The sequence below is a fragment of the Felis catus genome, chromosome A2 (assembly GCF_018350175.1).
Source record: "Felis catus isolate Fca126 chromosome A2, F.catus_Fca126_mat1.0, whole genome shotgun sequence".
Lineage (NCBI taxonomy): Eukaryota > Metazoa > Chordata > Mammalia > Carnivora > Felidae > Felis > Felis catus.
This window is the reverse complement of record NC_058369.1, coordinates 44,894,759-44,915,457: the sequence shown is the minus strand read 5'-3', so window position 1 is coordinate 44,915,457 and position 20,699 is coordinate 44,894,759. Positions and strand designations below refer to the sequence as shown.

Sequence of the window (20,699 nt, the reverse complement as noted above, 5' to 3'; positions counted from 1 at the left end):
TCAACCTAGTGACACAGTCAGCAATGCTTGCTACTGCTGTAGGGTCGCTTAGAGAATTTCACAGAAGACTTTCTAGAGGTTTCACACCTTGAATTACCAGTCCATACAATAATGAGAACAATAACAATACTTAACATTTATACTACACTTACCACATGGACAAATACCGTACCAAGTACTTTAAAGCACCATCTGATTTAATTTTCTAACTAACTAAGAGGGTAAGATAGAAACAGCGTGGCAAAAAGACTTTATTCCTGAAGCCAAATACGCAATGGCATAGACAAGATGTTTATCGAATATGGCAGTTTATGGAATATGGAGCTCTCAATTGGTGGGCTTTGAAGAGTAGCCAGAGAAAGAGAAGGAAATAAAAATTTGAAATCAGATATATACTAATTAATGTAAATACATTCTCTAATTTAGTTTTCCACAAAAGCCTATGCAATAGGTTCTGTTATACCCATATTACAAAAGTTTACTTTGAACAGCTTTTAAATGATTATGGGATTTGAACCTGGTTTGTCTACCTGCAAAGCCCACAGTACTCCCCCTACAATGCATTAGTAGAGAAGGGAACAAATGGATTATATTGGATGTACCAGAAATCCTCTCTATTCAAATACTATGCTCTTAACATCTGACATGTTGTCACAGGAATTGAGAAGAAGGGTGCCAAGAGTCTATGAGGTTACAGAAGGGAAGACTTATGGTGGCACTATTGCCTAACAATGTCTTTGGGAGTAGATGGAGGGCTGTTATCACAGTAGAATTGGGATCAGGAGAAGCCCCTAAGTGAGAATCATTAAGATGATGATCCTTAAGAATGTGTCAAGCTCTAGAAATTATGATTCCTGGATCACAGCTGGAAAATTCACTTTATTCCTTCCTTTTCTTTATCTTTCTTCTTTTTAGAGTGCAAAAAGATCACTACTTATTTTTTCTTTTTATATTGAGATATAATTCACACAGCAAAAATTCACCCTTTTAAAATATCCAATTTAGTAGGTTTTGCATATTTATTATTTGCACAACCATCACCACTATCTAAGTTCATAATATTCCATGACCTCAAAAAGAAACCTGGTACTATTTAGGAGTCAGTCCCAATTCTCTCTTCCATTCATCCCCTGACAACAGCTAATCTACTTGCCATTTCTATGAAGTTGCCTGTGGTAGACATTTCATATAAATGAAATCATACAATATGTAGCCTTTTGTGTCTGGCTTCCATTGAGCATCATGTTTTCAAGGTTCATTTATGTATCGTTGGGATTTATCAGTTTTTTACTTCTTTTTAAGGATGAATAATAGTCCATTGTATGGAAAGACCACATTTGGTTTATCCATTCATCAGCTAATGGTCATTTGGGTTGATTTCACTTTTGGCTGTTAACAGTAATACTGCTATGAACATTCATGTACAAGTTTTAAATGCTTTCTGATATATCTACATAGGGCTCAGTTTTAAAGTCAAACTTTTTAAGGGAAATACTGAAAATTGCCCTAAAAATCCCACAGGAAGTTACCACCTTAGAATCAATATGGTATCCAAATGTGCCAGTTTATCTCCAGTTCTTTCTTTGGCTTTCAGCCACATGAAGTGGCTGGCTTGTGTTTGGTGGCTATATTGTAAAATCAGCATGTCATCAAACAACTAGAATCCCATTCAATGTGGCAAGATGATCATATTTTAAGAAGTATATGACGAATGTGGTACACTGAGCCCAGTGTCCTTTCAGATCCTTATCTCATACGTACTTACAGATCAACTGCTTGGTAAAACTGTCTACACCACTTAAATTGTAATTCTTCTCTTTCCTTCAGGGATCATACACTGAATTCATGTAAAATAAATGCTCATACAATTCAAATCTCCTGCACACGGAAGACATCATTTCATTTCCTTTGGGAGCCTGAGTTACAGTACCTTTGGAAAGATTTTGTTGTTGTTGTTGTTGTTGTTGAGAAAAAAAAAAAAACCCTGGAATTTAGAGGACTTTCAGGCTTTATTCCAACTAAGTATTACTTTATGAAACCATAGAACTTTAAAACTGCAAGAGGTCTTAACTCTCTCTGTTCAAGGCTCTTCATTTTATAGGTAAGAAAACTGGAGTCTGGAATCATATTTAGTAGTGACACTGCTTAATGTCCCACAGTTGGCTGGTAACAGAGCTGGGACCAGAACCCAGGATGGCAGAAACTCAGCTCACTGTTTTTTCCACTAGACTGCAATCATTCCCATATTCACACAATTCAGAAAAAGTAGGTCATTTCTTCTCAAGTTTTATATTATTCACAACCTTTATAACCCAGCATGGTGTTAGTGTTTTATTATTTCTCTCTCTCTCTCTCTCTCTCTCTCTCTCTCTCTCTCTCTCTCTGTGCTACAATCACCCCCAGGCTGGCAGGGAGTCCAAAATGTTAGTTAGCTAAGGGAAAGAGCTATTTTGTTTATAATTTATGGCTTTTCCTTTATACACAGAGCTTCTTCCAAACAGACTGGTATACTAATGCTTTCGGCTGAAGGATGGCACCCTGATTTTCTGCAGCTAAAACTTAGCACAAATTTTGTCAAACACACTAGTCAAATCAATTAGAAATATTCATGAAAATAAGAAAATGGGTTTCTGGGTGTTTCATGACCACTATTTAGTACCATTAATCCACATTCTCCTTATTTCTGTGGCACTTGACAGGAATCCCCAGTCAGCAGAGTCTTTTTAAAGACAGGACTAATTTGTTTCCTGGTGAGAGGTGACAACCTGCCTCAATTTGCTTCAGATTTCTCAAAGATAATGACTTGTGTTTTCTTGTCCCAATTAACCACTGGCTGCTCCTGAGAAGACTGTGTCCATTCAGATAACTGAGTTTCTATTCACCCTGATAATCTCATGGTATAGACGTGGGAGTAAAATGCAGATCCGAAAAAGAATCATGGGCAGAATTACACACAGAAAGATTTGAAACATTCCCTTTTACAATCTTCTCATATTCCCATCATATTCAACTTATATCTACTTAATAAGTTAATAGTTGAAAATAATCAAAAGAGTGGCCTTTTCCACAGAATGATGAGACCCACTTAATAGTGTTAAGTCAGAAGTTCAAAGAGGGCCTGGCAGTATCATGTGTGATCCAGAGATATAAGACAATAAGGAGCAACGAGGTCTGGGGTCGGTTTTGAGAGTACATGCCTCCCCACTCTAAGGGCACCCTGATTCACAGACAAACAAAAGAAAACTGTGATTTCAAGTCAAATTAGCCAACACTTTGTAACCTGTGGCTAAAGCTGACATTTGAATACTGCTGATCCTTCCTACCACCCTTCTCTCCTGCCCACCCCCCATCTCATCCAATGGTGAGTCTGGGGGTAGGGGAAGAATTCTTGGCTCTGTGCCATTCTTTCTCCTGGAAGTGTGAAATAAACACATATAGTGGGTTGATTCTCCCATTCAATACGTTTCATAGTGGTGCAAGTCTATCAAACCTGGAATTCAGCATTAGGGAGCCTGCCATTGCTATGTATCTAGCCACATTCCCTTCCATCAGCTCTATCATGATAAAGCTGACATTCAGCTGACATCTGCCTCAGCACCTTGACTTACCTCTCAGTGGCTTTCAACCTCAGTCAATAGATAAAAGTATTATTTACTGAACTCCCTCAAATTCCAACATATAATAGAAAAGAGATCCCTTTACTGGACTCTGTTTTAGGGATACACTATCCATAATTAGCATAATAATGTTTTCAACCCGTACTGCATTGCTGATTATGAATAAATTCAGACTGGGAGAAAAAAATTCAGAGAGATTCTGCAATAAGAACATTAAGTCAACATGATAGAATTCAACCTCGGGGCATGCTTTGCTCAGGGGTAGAAAGACACATAGGGCAGAAATAAGTTTTTAAAACTACAAAATTGCAGAGTGAGAACATTTCAGAGTTGGGAGGTTCATATGGGTCAGTGTTTACAAAGTCATCCAAGTAGGCTGCCAGTACGTTAACATTACTTGAAAATGCCCCTTACAGGCCACTCAGACCACATGCTTCCACCTGATGGCTGCATACTTTCTGCACTGTCTCCCTAGGGCACATGTCCAGTCTGGTAGTGATCATTATCAACAATGGAAAAATCACGAGTTTCATCTTTTGCATGGTGTAAGTATTTGAACCTTTTTCTTTTTATTGAACACACAAAAAAATATCCTTTGCTCTAATGGTTACCACCCATCTATTCTGGTACTGCCTTTTGACGTCACATAGAGTGTGCTAGCTCTTCAAATATTTGAAAACACTGACCATTCCTCTCATCCACCCTCCACAGGTCTTCTCCTTTGGCCTCACCACTCCCAGTTCCTTTAGCTGTACCTCCTACCATCACCCCAGCTGTCCTCCTCTAGGCTGATTTCAAATTTTTATTGTCAGTCTAGAAATAAAAACATAGTCCTTTCCCAGTATTTTCATCAGTGTTACTGTAGTTTTTCCCCCTCTCTTATTTTGGATACTCTATTAATTATAGATCTAATTTGCCTCAAAACAATGTAGAATATTGCCGAGCAATGATCTTACAGTCAACTAAAACTTTAAACACACAGCATAACCTAAAACTTCTCCCTCTCTTCCTGATTTTGGGGGCCAAGTATAAATCTTTACATTTGCCACTATTAAATTAGGCTTGTTACATTTGGTTCATATGATTATCTTATATGGTAATTTTGAATACTGATTCTGTCATTTTATCTATTCTCTAATAATTCATGTGATCAGGATATGATTGGTAACATCATGTGTCACTGGTAAGAAATTTCAGTAGGAGGGGGCTCCTGGGTGGCTCAGTCAGTCAAGTGTCTGACTTTGGCTCAGGTCATGATCTCCCGGTTCATGAGTTTAAGCCCCACATCGGGCTCTGTGCTGACAGTTCAGAGACTGGAGCCTGCTTCAGATTCTGTGTCTCTCTCTTGCTCTCCGCCTCTCCCCTGTGTGTATAGTAGAATCTTTTTTTTCCCCAAAAGTTTTATTTATTTTGAGAGAGAGAAAGAGATAGAGTAAGTGGGGAGGAGCAGAGAGAGAGAGAGAGAGAGAGAGAGAGAGAATTCCAAACAGGCTCTGAGGCGTCTGTACAGAGCCCTATACAGGGTTCAATTCCATGAACCGTGAGATCATAACCTGAGCCAAAATCAAGAGTCTGACACTCAACCCACTGAGCCAACCTGGTACCCATAGTAGGATCTTTTTGTATGAGGATATCTATTAACAGATTTGTGACAGATAGATACACAATTGGCCCTTGAACAACATGAGTGAACTGCATGGGTCCATTTACAGATTTTTTTGACATAGTACAATCCAGTAAATGTATTTCCTCTTATTATTTTTTAATAGCATTTTCTTTTTTCTAGATTACTTTATTGTAAGAATACATTATATAATACCTACAACATACAAAATATGTATTAAATGACTGTTTATGTCATTGGTAAGGCTTTCTGTCAAGAGTAGGGCATTAGTAAAAAAAACAAAACAAAACACAAACCAGTAAGCTATTAGTAGTTAAGTTTTGGGGGAGTCAAACTTATATTTGGATTTTTGACTGCACAGAAGTTGGTAGCCCTAATCCTTGCATTGTTCAAGGGTCAAATATAGATTTAAACACACACACACACACACACACACACACACACACCCCTAGATGTAATTCTGTAAAAGAATGTAAAAAAATATTTAATTGGATCTCTCTGAATGAGATTAACTTTTTTCCTAATATTTCTACAAATAACATGGATTATCACATACTTAAAAAAGTATTTAAAACATCCTATGCTGTGATAACTACTTTTCTTTCTAAATCCTCTTAGAAGATGTAAAATTTCCCATGAAGTTGGGGTCAAGATCATATATGTATAGTTAATGGAATGTGTTTTCTTTCCGTTAAAAAGAAAATCAAAATATTTGCCTCTCTATTGCCCACAGTTTCTGAAATATGGCCAAGATTGTTTCAGGGGCCTCCTTTCTGGGCATGTTCTCATTTCATCTTTTCACTGGTTTTTCCCTAAACATGCTGGGAACTTTTATGCCTTTGGCTACTTGATAAAATTTTTTTTGCCTGATATTACCTTTATATTTCGTAACCTGGTGAGCTCTTATTCATTTCTTAGTTCCCAGTTCAATTATCACTTTTATCCCCTCAGTGAATCCCCTCTTCATTCCTTCCTTTCTGTTCCTTCTATACTTTCAACAAAGCTCTATCTCTTTGCTTATCAGTATCTACTCTTAGACTGTGAGCTCTTAGGTTTGTAGCCAGGCATTCCCCGGAGAACTTACTAAAAAAGGAAATTCCTGGGTTTCACCTTTGGAGATTTTTGTTCATCAGAGCAGGGGAGAGTTCAAGAATGTGCATTTATTTAACAAAACCAATAGGCAATTCTGATGCTTGTGGCCTGTTGCCCGTGGTGTCACAGAGGGAGGGTGACTAGTATGTGATTTGTAGCTTTTCACTGTTCTCTCATATTTGGACTGTATCAGATTGTCTTCTCATCAACTATACTGGTCTGTATAATTTAATTTTTCTTTGCCTTACCCATTAAGAAGCACTAGTGCCAATAGCATTGTGACCAGCTATTTTATTTGTATCGTAGACAAAGCCAACAGAGACAGATATATGTCACAAGACATGTGGGTAAGCCTTATGAAAATACATATGAAAGAGAAGGCACTTCTGATTAGACCCTGTCGAATCTTACTCTTCTTGGAAAAATTGAAGCTTGACTTACGTTTATAAGCAGTTCTACTTCTGAAGAGACAGAAGGGGGGAGTTAATATGGCAATAGGTGACATGTTTTCTAGTATGGGCAGCTTTCAAAGTGGATATTGTTAATCTTCATTTAATAACATGTCTTGCACTTTTGCACAGTGATTATCGAACTGCTAGAAGACCATGTAAAAAGCCACTGTTGCTCTAAGTGTTCTGCTTACATTTCTTCTTCCATAGCTAGTAACCTACTTCTGGCTCTTCAAATGGCTGCATAAAAGAGACAACCATTTTAACCTTTTAGAAATGAATCTTGCTAGAGTAAATCAGAGAGAAATGATGGAAATGTTAATTAACTTGCCTTCATCCTGGTCAGATTCTGTATTTAACCTAAAAGCCTACAGTCTTTTGGGAGGTTTGCTTAGATTTGATTGCCTATGACAGCCAGAGAAATTCAATTATGGTTTGGTGGCATTACTCCTTGGGGACAGCAAAACCCCCTCCTGCCTCTGGTACAGAAAACAAATGCCAAGAAATGAAGGTGAGAATCACTCATGAATTTTTCTGACACATCTCTTTTCTGGTTCAGAGTTTGTAATAGACCAAACTTTTCTTTTTGGAATTGGGACCAAATGCTGGCTTCCCCCATGGGACCATCTCTAAAATAAAAGGAGATGGATGATTTAACACACACACATACACACACACACCCCTCTGCTTCTGGGAGAGCTTGTCCATATAAAACCAACCAGTCTTCATGACAAACCACAGGAAGTTCTGATATTTAGGAACAGATGATAAAAGTGCTTGATTTTACTTTCCTTTTAATTTACTACACAATTAGCCATTTAAAATCCATTTCAGCTTTGGAAATTATAAAAAAGAAAACATACTACAGCTGAAAACAAACCACATTGATCTTTAAACATTTTATGAACTGAAAAGCTCAACATAAACCATTTCTTTCCTTCAGCGGGAAACAGCTCTATGGCAAGATATAAGATGACAGATGTAACCTAAAAAGATATGCACAAGAAAGAGACGGACTTTTATTTATGTATTTGAAAAATATATAACTTTAATAATGCTGGGGATGGGTTCAGTAGTGGTAGCAGAGGTAGGCCAGAGATCTATGCTTTTTAATATCAACTTCCTCTCGAGTAAGAATTTTATCACATTAATAGCTAAATCATACTGATTGTAAAAGAGCTGAAATGAGGCAATTAGTACGGCCTATGACAGCCATGAAGAATGAAACATGTGAGGTTTTCAGTGCAAGCCAGATGGATATCTTCAATATTCTTCTTATTATCTGCTTGTGGTAATAAGTTCAATTAAACTGAATCAGAACAACACAAGTCTCTTTGAATTGCCGGAAAAGAAATTAATTATGTGCTTCACATTTAATGAAGCCAAAGAGTCATATTCTGTTTGCCTTTATTGTTTGTTTGTTTTATTTATTTTGATTGCTGAGTATTCATTAGGAACTAAACCATTTATTTCATTCTACAGTAGAGATTTTTCTTTAAAAGACAATTTTGGATTAAAAAGGTTAAATACCATTAGCAATAAGGTTTTTATCTATTCTGTAATATCAGGAGGAGAGATAGAAAGTTGGATCCACTATCTGAATGATTTTGACTGTGATATCTTACCATGCACAAGAATTCTGACCTGGCGTTTCCTTTTAATTTGAGATATTATACATAGATGACTAACAAAAACAAATCAGCAGTACTCGTATTCCCATTTCTAGAATCAGCAGTCTCTAACATTTTTTACAGCCTTTTCCCCTCTGAATATACATGAAAATTTTACCCAAGTAAAATATTGCCAATATAGCTTAAGTCCTTTCATATAACCTCTCTCCAGATCCCTTCTCTCACAAATACCATGAGTTAATTTTTATCCTGAACATGTATTTTTATGTTTAAATATTATATGGTATGATTTCCTATTACCAATTTTATACTAAATCATATTACATGCATTATATGAAATAATACCACATGTATTATTCTTTAATTTGTTTGTGTATTTTTCCCTTGTCATTACAAACAATGTAATGAACATCTTTGCAAGTGTACCTCAGAACATGTACAATTTCCTCTAGAGCAGATACCCAGAAATGGAATTCCCAAGCCACGGAGATTGCACTTTTCAATGTTATCTTCTCTCTACGGTGTCTCTTCTAGTTTACATTCCTACTAATAGTGAGTGTATGAGTACTGTCCACACTCTCATGAACAAAAGGTTTTCTTGATGTTTATCTTTTGCTAATTTCATATGTAAAAAATCCTATCACACTTGTGCTTACATTTGCGTTTTTCTTATTAGCAATCTAGTAAGATTGAAATTTTATTCAAAATCTTGGCCTGCAGTGTGTCTTTTATATCAGAAGCAAGAATGTGAAGCCTGCCTAGGCATAGATGCCTTCCTATGAAAGGGCAGAGTTGGCATAGGAACACAAGAGTTAGGGGATTACTTCCTAGGATGAAGAAGACCAAAGATAAAGAAATGATGGCAGGATGCAGTCAGAGTAGACTGTCACGGTATGCAATCTTAATAAAATTAAATCTTAGCATTATAAAACGTGAGAAGATCTTTTACAGAAAGAATTGGGCAAAAGGGGAATTAATATTGCTAAAGGCACACTATTTGCTACGTCCATGTGGCCCTCATTAGGGCTCACAGGAATGTCAGGGGAAATATTACACTGTTTCATCAAGGTCTTGGCTTCATGTCTTGGTATAAAGAGTTCCAGGTTATGTCATGCTCTGTGAATACAGGAGGAACAAGAGGCACACTTACCTAACTTTTCTTTAGGATTCTCCTATCTTACTTAACTGTTGCCAACTCCACTGTGGCAGGTCTCCATATCTAACAGGATCTAGTATTGAAATACTCTGGCCATTGTCCTTCCACCAGGGGACCTAACATAATTAGCATTTAGCACTTCTAACAACAAACTTTTCCTACTCTGGGTGCCTTGGGTCAAAATTCGTGTTAATCCTATTAGAAAGACCCTTAATTATTGCCTAGAAATAATTGGTTCCAGTGGAAGACACTTAATTAGGTTGAAATGTATTCTGTTATAAGGGCCCAATGTTAAAAGCTTTTGTTGTGGGTTAGCAGCCAAATGTCATTGCTGGTTACTGATTTCTGATTGATCCCCAGTCAAATATGGATAAAGCCTTGAATAATTTTACATAGAAGATGTGGGCTGTTTCAAACTCATTTTCAAAAAAGGTTCCAAGTGAAAAGACTCTACATTATTGTGTCAGTCATGGTATGCATGGATAGGTTGATATTTCTCAATGTCGTACAGTTAAAAACAGATATATTTTACATGGAATATTGTAGAAATGCTGTAGAAACTCATTGGTGTTGGTAAGAATTTCCTTTCTGTTATATGTATGTGTTTGATAACATCTTTTCTTCTAAATGTAAATACATTCTTGACGGGTTGGACATTGAGCATTCTGGCAATGAAAGCATCAACTAAATGTTCATTAAGCCACAGGAGCGTCTTCCCTTTGCAGGAATGGAAAATGAGAATTTTCTTGTTACAAGTATTTGAGGTCTTTTTTTTTTTTAATTTTCTAACATTTATTTATTTCTTTTTGTGAGATAGAGACAGAGCACCAGCCGGGGAGGGGAAGAAAGAGAGGGAGACAGAATCTGAAGCAGGCTTCAGGCTCTAAGCTGTCAGTACAGAGCTCAACCCGGGGCTCGAACCCACAAAGTATGAGATCATGACCTGAGGTAAAACCCGATGCTTACATGACTGAGCCACCCAGGTGCCCCCAAGTATTTGAGGTCTTGGTTAAATTCTACTGAGAATCTTTTTTCTATCAAAGATAGTTAAAGTTCAATTTTTTTTATTATGAAAGTAATTCTGTGCACTGAATAGAAAAAAAATGTAATCTGGAAAACAAAAATAAGTCTTTTTATTTATTTTTAATTTTTAAAAATTATTTTATTTCTTGATCTATTAAGAAATATTTTAAAATTCAGATGAAAACAGGGTAAAACGTGTATAGAGGGCAACTTAAAAAGAAAAAAACAAATTATTAGTAAAAGAACAACCTGCAGCCAGAGACATGGGTAAACTAAATGTGAAACAGTTCAAATGATTTAGGCTGGTGACAGTGAAAAGTTCAGGAAGAGATAAGTATCTTGATAAACCCCAGTTGACACATTTTGTGCTTTAGGACTCTCCCTGGCCTAATTGTCTGGTTCCATCAGCGTGAGGCCTTCTCATTCCTTGAGAATCAGATCGAATACATTGTTCTAGTGTCTTCCAAGGGCTTTTTTCTCCTCTCTCTCAATCAATGATCCAATTGCCTCTCTGGATTTTTAACTTATATCCAAGTACTAGGTCAACCCTTTTGATACTGGGGTAAGGTTAAGGTCTTGTGAAAGAACTAACCCCACCAATTTTAGCTTGTAATCAGACTCAAGGGGATGTCAAAATTCCCAGTACTGCATAACCTGGCAAGGCTATACCTCAGACCAAGTATTGAAGATCTGTCTAGGGAAATAAAAAACTCATAAAAGAAAGGATCAGTAAGTTTTTTTTTTTTTTTTCTGGAAAGGGCCAAATAACAAATATTTTAGGTTTTTCTGGTTAAGAGGCAAAATTGAGAAAATTATGTAGGCAGTTATATGGTTTTCGTCATGATTGTTCAATTCTGCAGTTGTGTAAAAATAACCACAGTCAATATGTAAACAAATGACATGGCTGTCTTCCACTGAAACCTTATTTACAGACTCTGAAATATGAATTTCATAACATTTTCACATGTCTGAAATTGTTATTCTTTTGAATTTTTTTCATCCAGTGAAACATGTAGAAACCATTCTTAGCTCCTGGGCTGTACAAAAACAGATAGCTGGCTTTGGCTCACGGGCCATCATTTGCCAACTCCTGAAAATATAGCATATATATCAAGATCAAGTAGGGTGCTTATTAAAAATGTTTTTTTTTCTTTATCCCTAAAGACTTAGATTTATTAGGTTAGGGCACTGGAAATCTATATTTCTGCTAAGCATTCTAATGAACTTTCACTTTCGATGCGGCATGTGCAAAGTTCTTTGATGTAGGACAGAGCTTCTCAAAGTACAGTCTGGAATCACCAGCCGTAGACTTACTCAAGGTCATTTTGGTTGTGGTTCAGCAAGATAACTATGATAATAACATCCACAGCTTAAAGCCTTGCACTTCATTTTCATGCCTGGAGGTTGTCAATAGGAGCTAGGGTTGCTATAACCATAGTTATCTTGCTGAACTACATTGAAGACAAATACGCTAAGTTGCCCTTCTTTAGGAGTGCTACTTAAAAATATCTCTCATATGAAACCTGTACAGCAAAGACACTGTATCATGCGAAACGGCATGCCTTTTACTCTGCTACAGAGATAAAAATGAATTAGTAAGTACAATATTGCATGCAAATGCAGCCTGCCCTCTGTATAGTTTTTAATGATGTCGACAATTGCTAAAGCTCCTCTTGGTTGAAAGGTCAAATATTATGCTTTCTGGTAGGATTCAGGGGTCTGACATGAGAACTGTTCTTGTTTAAAATTAAACAGCAAACCAAATCCCAAATATACTATAACTAGCTTAAAAAATAATATCAGTAAAATTTAGAAATTCAGATGATGGGATGATAATCAAGAGCCCCCTGGGCACCTGTCAGAATTCTGCAGTTTGGAAGCCTGCTCATGCATAATCTGAATATTTATCCATTTTATGGTTGCCAGCCAGAGATTTATTTTAAACCTCCTGTACCTGCTGTAGTGGATTTATCCCTTCCTTCTCCCCCACCCGCTTACTTACTGACCCTGTGTTTGACACTATCTCCGGCCTCCCTTGAAAACACAGTGGTGGGGGTGAGGAGAAAGAGAATTGGATTTTAAAAGCATTGTTAATGACAGAATTATTATAAAAAGGTTAGGGAAGATGTGTTCTGATGTCTGACCTTCACGGTGTTTTAATCCTACGTATGAGGAGATCAAAACGAATACAAGCACATTTTAAGGTTAGAGAACACCTTCTCTGATAAATTAGTCCCTTTGTAGACCTCAAAATTGAATTAAAATACAGTGCTCAGTCATATTTCAGGCTAAACTGTTACATTTACATTAAAGGTACAGGGCTGAAGCATTATGATGTGCGATTCAGTACTTGGCACAGTTCACATGGAGTTCAGAATGGTTTTCTCTGCCTTTATCGTGCTTTATGGGGCAGATTTCTAAATTGCATTTCTCGGTTTATGTTAATGTCCTTCACAGCGACCTGGTGGTCTGGATGCCCCTATGCACACACATGTACTTCCCATTAATGCTAATGGGAGTCAGAACCAAGCAACGGGAGATAAATGTTCTCTCAAATACCTTCTGACCTTACCTAAAGTAACAGGATTGCTAACTTCTGTGAACATATGGACCAGATAAAACTCATATTTCTTTTTTTCCCCCTTCTCACCTATAAGAATAATAAAAGAAGCAGAGAACCTCTGCAGAAAAACCGACTGCAATGGAGCACCACCAGCCAAGCCCAGAAAGAGCTTGGCTTTTAAACAAATGAACTCCCCCTGGCAGGGAGCCAATGACCCCAGGGCTCATACCTACAGATCTTGGCCTTCCACTTTCACAGGCTACCAGGCTCTTCCTGCCACAGTCTTTTTCGTTCCCCCCTATATCAGGACATTTTAAGTGTTCCATGTGCCTCAGCAAAACAGGTATTGATCCTGTCATATGTCCCTCTAAATCCTTTCCATAAGTCCGCTAAAACTATCCTGTAAAATGCCAATGTACCATCTTTCCCAATCTTCATATCCCATCTTTATGATTTTGTGTATTGTCTCATAATAATAACACATACTTAACATTTTTCTTTATACTGGCTCACTTCTTTACTTAAATACATTTTTTTTAAAGTTTTTATTTATTTTGAGATAGAGAGAGAGAGCAGGAGCAGGGAAGGGGCAGAAAGAGGAAGAGAGAGAATTCCAAGCAGGCTCTGCACTGTCAGCACAGAGCCCGATGCAGGGTTCGAACTCATGAACCGTGAGATCACGATCTGAGCCAAAATCAAGAGTCAGATGCTTAACCGACTGAGCCACCCAGGCATCCCTTTACTTAAACATATTTTAAAAGGAGGTTTTTTTTTTTTTTTAATCATTGCCATGAACGGAAAACTAGTATTTTCCTAATACACATTGTAAGAAACAAATTATTGAAAAAAACCAAAAAACAAAAAACAGTGAAAGTATGAAGTCTAAAACTGTCTCTTACACTCTACTTGGGGAATCACCATTTGCATTTAATGAGAAGTCTAGAAATAAAGTATTTAATCTCTTAAAAAAGGTGGATGTTCCTACCTCAGCAACATTTATATCCACCCCAACCATAGGGTGGATATGGCATATTTCATAACTGGTTTATTGGCAAGTTTTGTGCCGTGATTTGGCACAAGACAGGCATCAGAGAACCATCTGGATGGTTGGGGATGGAGTGTCCTGGGACTGGTTGTATGGCTGGAATATGAACTCTAATGGGAAATACAGGACACTCCTTTCTGTCCACCATCTTGAAAGCCAAGGAAATCAAGGCTTATCAAACACAGGACATAACTTGTAACCACATATAAAAACATCCAAAAACAGCAATATAGAACAGCAAAAAGTGGTTTCTAGCCTTAGGTGTTTATAATCTTTCACATTCTCGGGCATGTTTTTGATGGCAGGTTCAGCAGTTCTCTTTGCTAATTACTCTAATGGGCTGGTGGTGGCAACTTCAAAAATGTTCATTTCAACAAGATTCAGAATGTATGTGCAGCCATTTTATTCAAATATAAGCTACAACAACAAAACAACCACTAATATTTCCTGAGTGCCAAACATTATGTTAAGCACTTAACATGGATTATCACAGTCATCAAAACAACTCTAAGAAGTCGGCACTGCTATTATCCCCAACACAGGTTAATTATGTAGTCCAAGGTCACAGAGCTAGTAAGTGAGAAAAATGAGATTCAAAGCCAGATCTCTCTGCCTGTAAGCCCAGTCTCTTAATCACTACCTAAGACTACTGCCTAGTACTCTCTTGTTATCTCTGTAACTAGCAAATAATCTATAATTAGGTCCCAGCTCTGCCATTAACCAGCTCTGAAACCTTGGGATTCCTCTTGGTCCTAGCTGATCACTGTTTCCTTCTGCAGCTGAGAAAGCCATAAATTAGCAAAGACCTCTAGCTGGAATTTTGATTTACAAATATTATCTAACCTCTTTTTCTCTTTGCCCTGTGAAATCAAGGGCACACATAGTCTATGCCCATGCTATTGCTCTGAGTGATTAATTTACAGACTGAAATAGTGGAGTTAATCTAAATACAGATTTACTTCTGACTCTTGGTCTTCCAGTTTTTCTGTGTGCATAGATAAGTATGTTTTGAATACAAAGCCTTCTCTAAATGGTAGTATCTTTCCAATTTCCAATGACCCCAAAATAGGCAATTAGATAGTTGTTATCTTTCTTCTTTAAATTACAATTGAGATAGATAGAGAGATATTTTTTATTTTTCTTAGGCTATCTTATTTCACAGAAGGAGCAACAAAGAGGAAGAAGGAAATAATATGATGTGACCCATCTATATGTATTATACAAAAATATCTATTTTATTAAAAATCTATTATAGAAAAAGAAAACAGAATTAAAAATATTTCCTAGTACAGGAGTCCTGGATTAACACCCCTCTTCCACTACTGGTGACCTTGAGAAAGTCACCAACCTGAGCCTTATCTTCCCCAGTCAGATCATCCATTGCCGAGATCCTTTCAACTCAAAAATTCTATGACTCTATAAGGCAGGAAATAATAGAAATGCAAATAAAATGTAAATTAAAATCTCATACTTTGCAATTTAGTACTTTCAGCCCATCCCATCAATCGGGTGATAGAATAGACTCATATCATGTGCTGTGCTAAGGGCATAAAGGAATTTGTGTCATATACTACAAAGCACCCAGACTAAGGTTATGTGGAAAATTTTATTTCCTCAAAACTGAGAGGGTTGGCAGGGTGACTAAAAAAGCACAGAGGTGATCAAAGCCCTTTATTGGTATAATAATCCATATCCATATCTCTGAATAACCAGAGTAGCTCTTTTAAAAATAGCCAATGTCATTGTTTAAACAATGTTGGCTAAAAATAGTATTTGAGTCATGGGTTTTTAATTTGTTAGCACAGTGTTCCTAGACATGAATTTCAAATCTACAGAGACTTGAAAGAAATTTAATTAAAGGATTGAAGATAACATTAGTTACAATAGTATAATGGATACAATGGCTGTAATTCTCAAAATTGTATTGGATGATGCTGAAATAAGATAGCCTTTCAATCATATTCATTACCAACAGTTCTCTAAGAATCATTAATCATATCATGTTTGGCATGATGTATTAATTTAGCAACACAGTAATATCTGTACATATTAAAATGAATGATGCCACTTCTATAGATAGCAATATTAGAGTCTGGCTCCCTAGACCACTCAGCCATCCTGACACCTGAGATGGCAATACTAGAAATGAAAACATGTATATCAATGTATGTGTTCTCTGGGTTAGTCATTACCTTTTACTACCAAGTTTCCAGTACTGCTAGCAGTTCCAAAATGGTTAGTGGCTACACAGGTATAACTTCCAGCATCTGACTTAGTCACATTGACAATTCTGAGGCTTCCATCTTCAGAAATGGTAATTCTGAAATTAAAACAAACCAAAAATGGTAAGTTTAACTCATATGACTAACTGAGAATTATTTCCGTCATCTTTCAAACTCTAACTCATGGCTATATCACTTGATAGCCTCATCTTTATTTAGGGCATTTATCTATAGACACATAAATATAATTAGGATATATGACTTATTTAGCACTTTTAACACTTATCTTGGTAAAACGATCCCAACATTCTGTTGGAATAAATTAGAAACATTAGATAGGTTGTAACCATTCTCTGTCTTCGGCATCTCTAACCACATTATGCATAGGGAAGTCTTATTGTAGATCACCATTAGTCTTTATTTATTTATTTTTTTAAGTTTTGAGACATAGAGACAGTGTGAGTTGGGAAAGGGCAGAGAGAAAGGGAGACAGAGAATCCCAAGCAGGCTCCATGCTGTTAGCACAGAGCCCGATGCGGGGCTTCAACCTACAAAATCATAAGATCATGACCTGAGCTGAAATCAAGAGTCGGACGCTTAACCAACTGAGCCACCCAGGCACCCTTCATGTTAGTCTTTAAACAGCTGAGGTATAAGAAAAAAAAATCTCTTTATTGGCCATTTCATTTTCATTGAAAATGTTTTCTTCTAAGGGTGCCTGGGTGGCTCAATTGGTTAAGCGTCAGACTCTTGATTTCCGCTCAGGTCATGATCTTGTGATTTGTGAGATTGAGCCCCACATCAGGCTCTGCACTAGCCCAGAGTCTACTTGGGATTCTCTCTCTCTCTCTCTCTCTCTCTCTCTCTTCCTCTCTCTTCCTCTCTCTCCCTCTCCTGCTAGCGTGTATGCATGCACTCTCTCTCTCAAAATAAACTTAAGGGGCGCCTGGGGTGGCTCAGTGGGTTAAGTGTCTGACTTCAGCTCAGGTCATGCTCTCACAGCTTGTGGTTTTGAGCCCTGTGTCAGGCTCTGTGCTGACAGCTCAGAGCCTGGAGCCTGCTTCAGATTCTGTGTCTCCCTCTCTCTCTCTGGCCCTCCCCTACTCACGCTCTGTCTCCTCTGCTTCAAAAATAAATAAACATCAAATTAATTAATTAATTAATTAATTAACTTAAAAAATGTTTTCTTCTAGATGAGTGACTTAAATTTAAATGAGCTATTATTAAGCATATTTGCTGAAATATGTCAGGCAATACATTTTTAATGAAATGCAAGAACTGAATTAAAAATAAATTACAATATCCCACAAGATGGTATGACCATGGCAGAATAGCAAATGGGGATGGCACATCTCAGGGCCCACAATTTGTGACAAATATCTACCACCTGAGAAGGAAACACATTCACTGAGAGACACAAGACTGGAACAGGAAAGATTGTAGAGAACCCTGTTTTCAACAGAACTAAGCAGCAGAAGAAGGTGCAGAGATGAACAGGACACGTAGCCTGGCTGGGACACCAGTCAGAGAACTAAAAAAAATGTACACAGGTGGCCCATTCAAGGTAAATGTCTGCTGAACCTCCAGTTTATCCTTCAAATTCACCCATTTCTATCTCTTCTGCTTCTCCCTTCTCATCTACTCTATCAAAACAGCCTCTTATATGATTTGCTATTTTTACTCTTGCCCCTCAGATGTATTATTATTCTTCAGTCAGTGATCAGGTGATCTTTTAAAATATAGATCAGATTACATCTTCTCTCAGGCTTAAAGATCCTTCTTTGTACCCCAGTGCACTCAGAATAAATTCTGTTCTATAACCCAGAGGGATCTGGCCTTTGCCTTTCTCTTGCCTACTTGATTTCACTCCAATCTTTCTATCCTTCAATGAACTATAGGCACACTGGCCTTCTGAAAGTCCCTAGAGCGCCTGGGACCCTTTCCCACCTCAGGGCCTTTCTGTCTGCTGCTCTGCCTACGTTTACACCAGGACATAGCTACCACCTTCTCACCCTCTCATGACCTCAACTCAGAGGCAGCTCTTTTCTTACACTCATATCTCTAAAGTGGATTTGTTTTATTTTGTTATTCTCTTTTCTTGCAGCCACTTTTTTTCTTCATCTCAAACACAATCTAGAAGTCTTGCTTACTCGTTAGCTGTCTTACCATACGGCACATGAGCTTCTCTGTGGGCAAAGACTGTGTTTATCTTATGACTTAACCTCTAGGAACTAGTGCCTAGGATAACCTGTAGTAGATGCCTTGTAAGTATCTGCTAAGTGACTGAGTGAATAAATAAATAAATAAATATCCTAGGAAAAAAAAATCAGTAATATGTTATAAGAATTCAGAGTGGCTAAACCACTGTGCACTCGTGCTAGCCCTAATAGAGTTCTTTACAAATATTTGAAACAAGGGGTCTAGATTGGTCACAGCTTCACTTAATAGAATTTTTGGTTAGTCATTTTAAAACCACAGGTGAAGATTAAAATATACTGGTTTGAAAATGCTCTATATACTTTTCATGAAGGCCCTTAGGGATGGAGCAGCTACACATTTCCTGATGACTCTCAGGCTGATAAGAAGGTATGAAGGCAGATGCACCCTATATAGGATGTTGGAATCAGAAGGATGGGTGTTCTAATTCCAGTGCTGTCAGCTCTACCTGTGTGATCAGAGGCAAGAATTAGGTAAGATAAGGTCAGTGGGATTTCTAGCACATTTCCTGGTATGTACTAGGCAGTCATTTTGTTGCTGTTATTCTTTCGTCTTTAAAACAGTCCTCCTACTTAGTTTTTTGTGCATATGGGAAAAATGGGACTTTCTCTGAACATACTTCTCCTTAATATAGTAATTAAGTCAGCCTGCTTTTTGCACTCCAACTACTATATCTGACAAACTGAGGTCAATACACAAATGAACTGAGTGCTCCCAAATCAATATATAAGAGGCAGACAAGGAGGCCCTTTATTCATTCACACCATAATACACACATAATAGTTGCTCAATAAAGATCATATGATAACCCATTAGCCCAAGAGCAGATGTACTGATAAAAATAGAGTGGTGATTAAATCCTAATTCCCTCAATAATCACAAAAATAGCTTTAAATGAGTTAATCATACTCCTATTTATAAAACGATTCTCTGGAAATTGTGAAATGCCAACATAGAACATCTCAGTAAGGAAGGTGACATTTGTGTTTTGGATATGGAGTCATCTTCCATGAGGTAACATACGTCTGGAGCATATTAAACACTAAGGGGTGAGGTGACTCTTTCAAAGCACAAAGGCCTGTTAATAACTTTACCATTTCAAGTGGTAATTTCCAAAAACCTAAAACCACTGCCTGTATCATACTGTTTAATGCCAACAGGATATGAATAAGAAAACAAGTAAAGAGTTTGTCATCAGATCACCTGGTCTTAGCCTTGACTCTGATTCTTGCTAAGTATATGACCTGACCCAATTACTTATGTCCAAGCTAAGGTTTCTTAGCCTTGGCACTAGTGACATTTTAGAGCACATAATTCTTTGTCCTGGAAGGATATTTAGCACTATCTTTATCCCATACACACTGCATTCTAGTCGTTCTGCCTCTCTTCCCAAGTTGTGACAATCGAAGATATCTCCAAATATGGGTAAATGTTCCGTGGGGGCAAAAATCATCCCCAATAGAGAGCTACTGGTCTACATCAGTTTTTCTTCTTCTTCTTTTTTTAATGTTTATTTTATTTTTGAGAGAAACAGAGACAGAATGCGAGTGGGTTAGGGGCAGAGAGAGAGGGAGACACAAAATCCGAAGCAGGCTCCAGGCTCTGAGCTGTCAGCACATAGCCTGACGCGGGGCTCGAACTCATGAGATGTGAGATCGTGACCTGAGCCGAAGTCAGAGGCTCAACCAACTGAGCCACCCAGGCACCCTAGTTTTTCTTCTTTTAATGTCACTGATTACTATGATGATTATCTTCTACAATGAGATACGTGAAAGGTTCTATTAATTGTAAAGTGCTGTATAAATGTTTTTCCCATTTCCCATTGTCCTTTGCATCCCTGAATCCTTAATGATGGTATATCCATTGCACCCAATGGATATAAAAGGCACCCAACATATTGTTGCTATCCAGCTATGGGACCCAGCTAGCTCTACACAATCTCTCTTAAGGCTCTCTTTGCCCCTTATACTCAAACCTTCCTTATCCAATTTCCTTCAAGCTTTGTTAAATGACAAAGTAATTTTGACAAACTAACTACTCACTTTTAATATTTCAGTGCC

General features: G+C 37.5%; 1 protein-coding gene across 7 annotated transcripts in view; it reads right to left on the bottom strand.

Moving 5' to 3' along the window:
* CNTN4 (contactin 4) overlaps positions 1-20,699 on the bottom strand; it is an 899,609-nt gene that overhangs the window by 51,062 nt on the left and 827,848 nt on the right. For all 7 annotated transcript variants that reach the window (XM_045051879.1, XM_011280163.4, XM_019824595.3 and 4 more), the window contains one exon: positions 16,393-16,520. In XM_045051879.1, the coding sequence (XP_044907814.1) occupies positions 16,393-16,520 (128 nt within the window). The remainder of the gene's footprint in view (positions 1-16,392; positions 16,521-20,699) is intronic.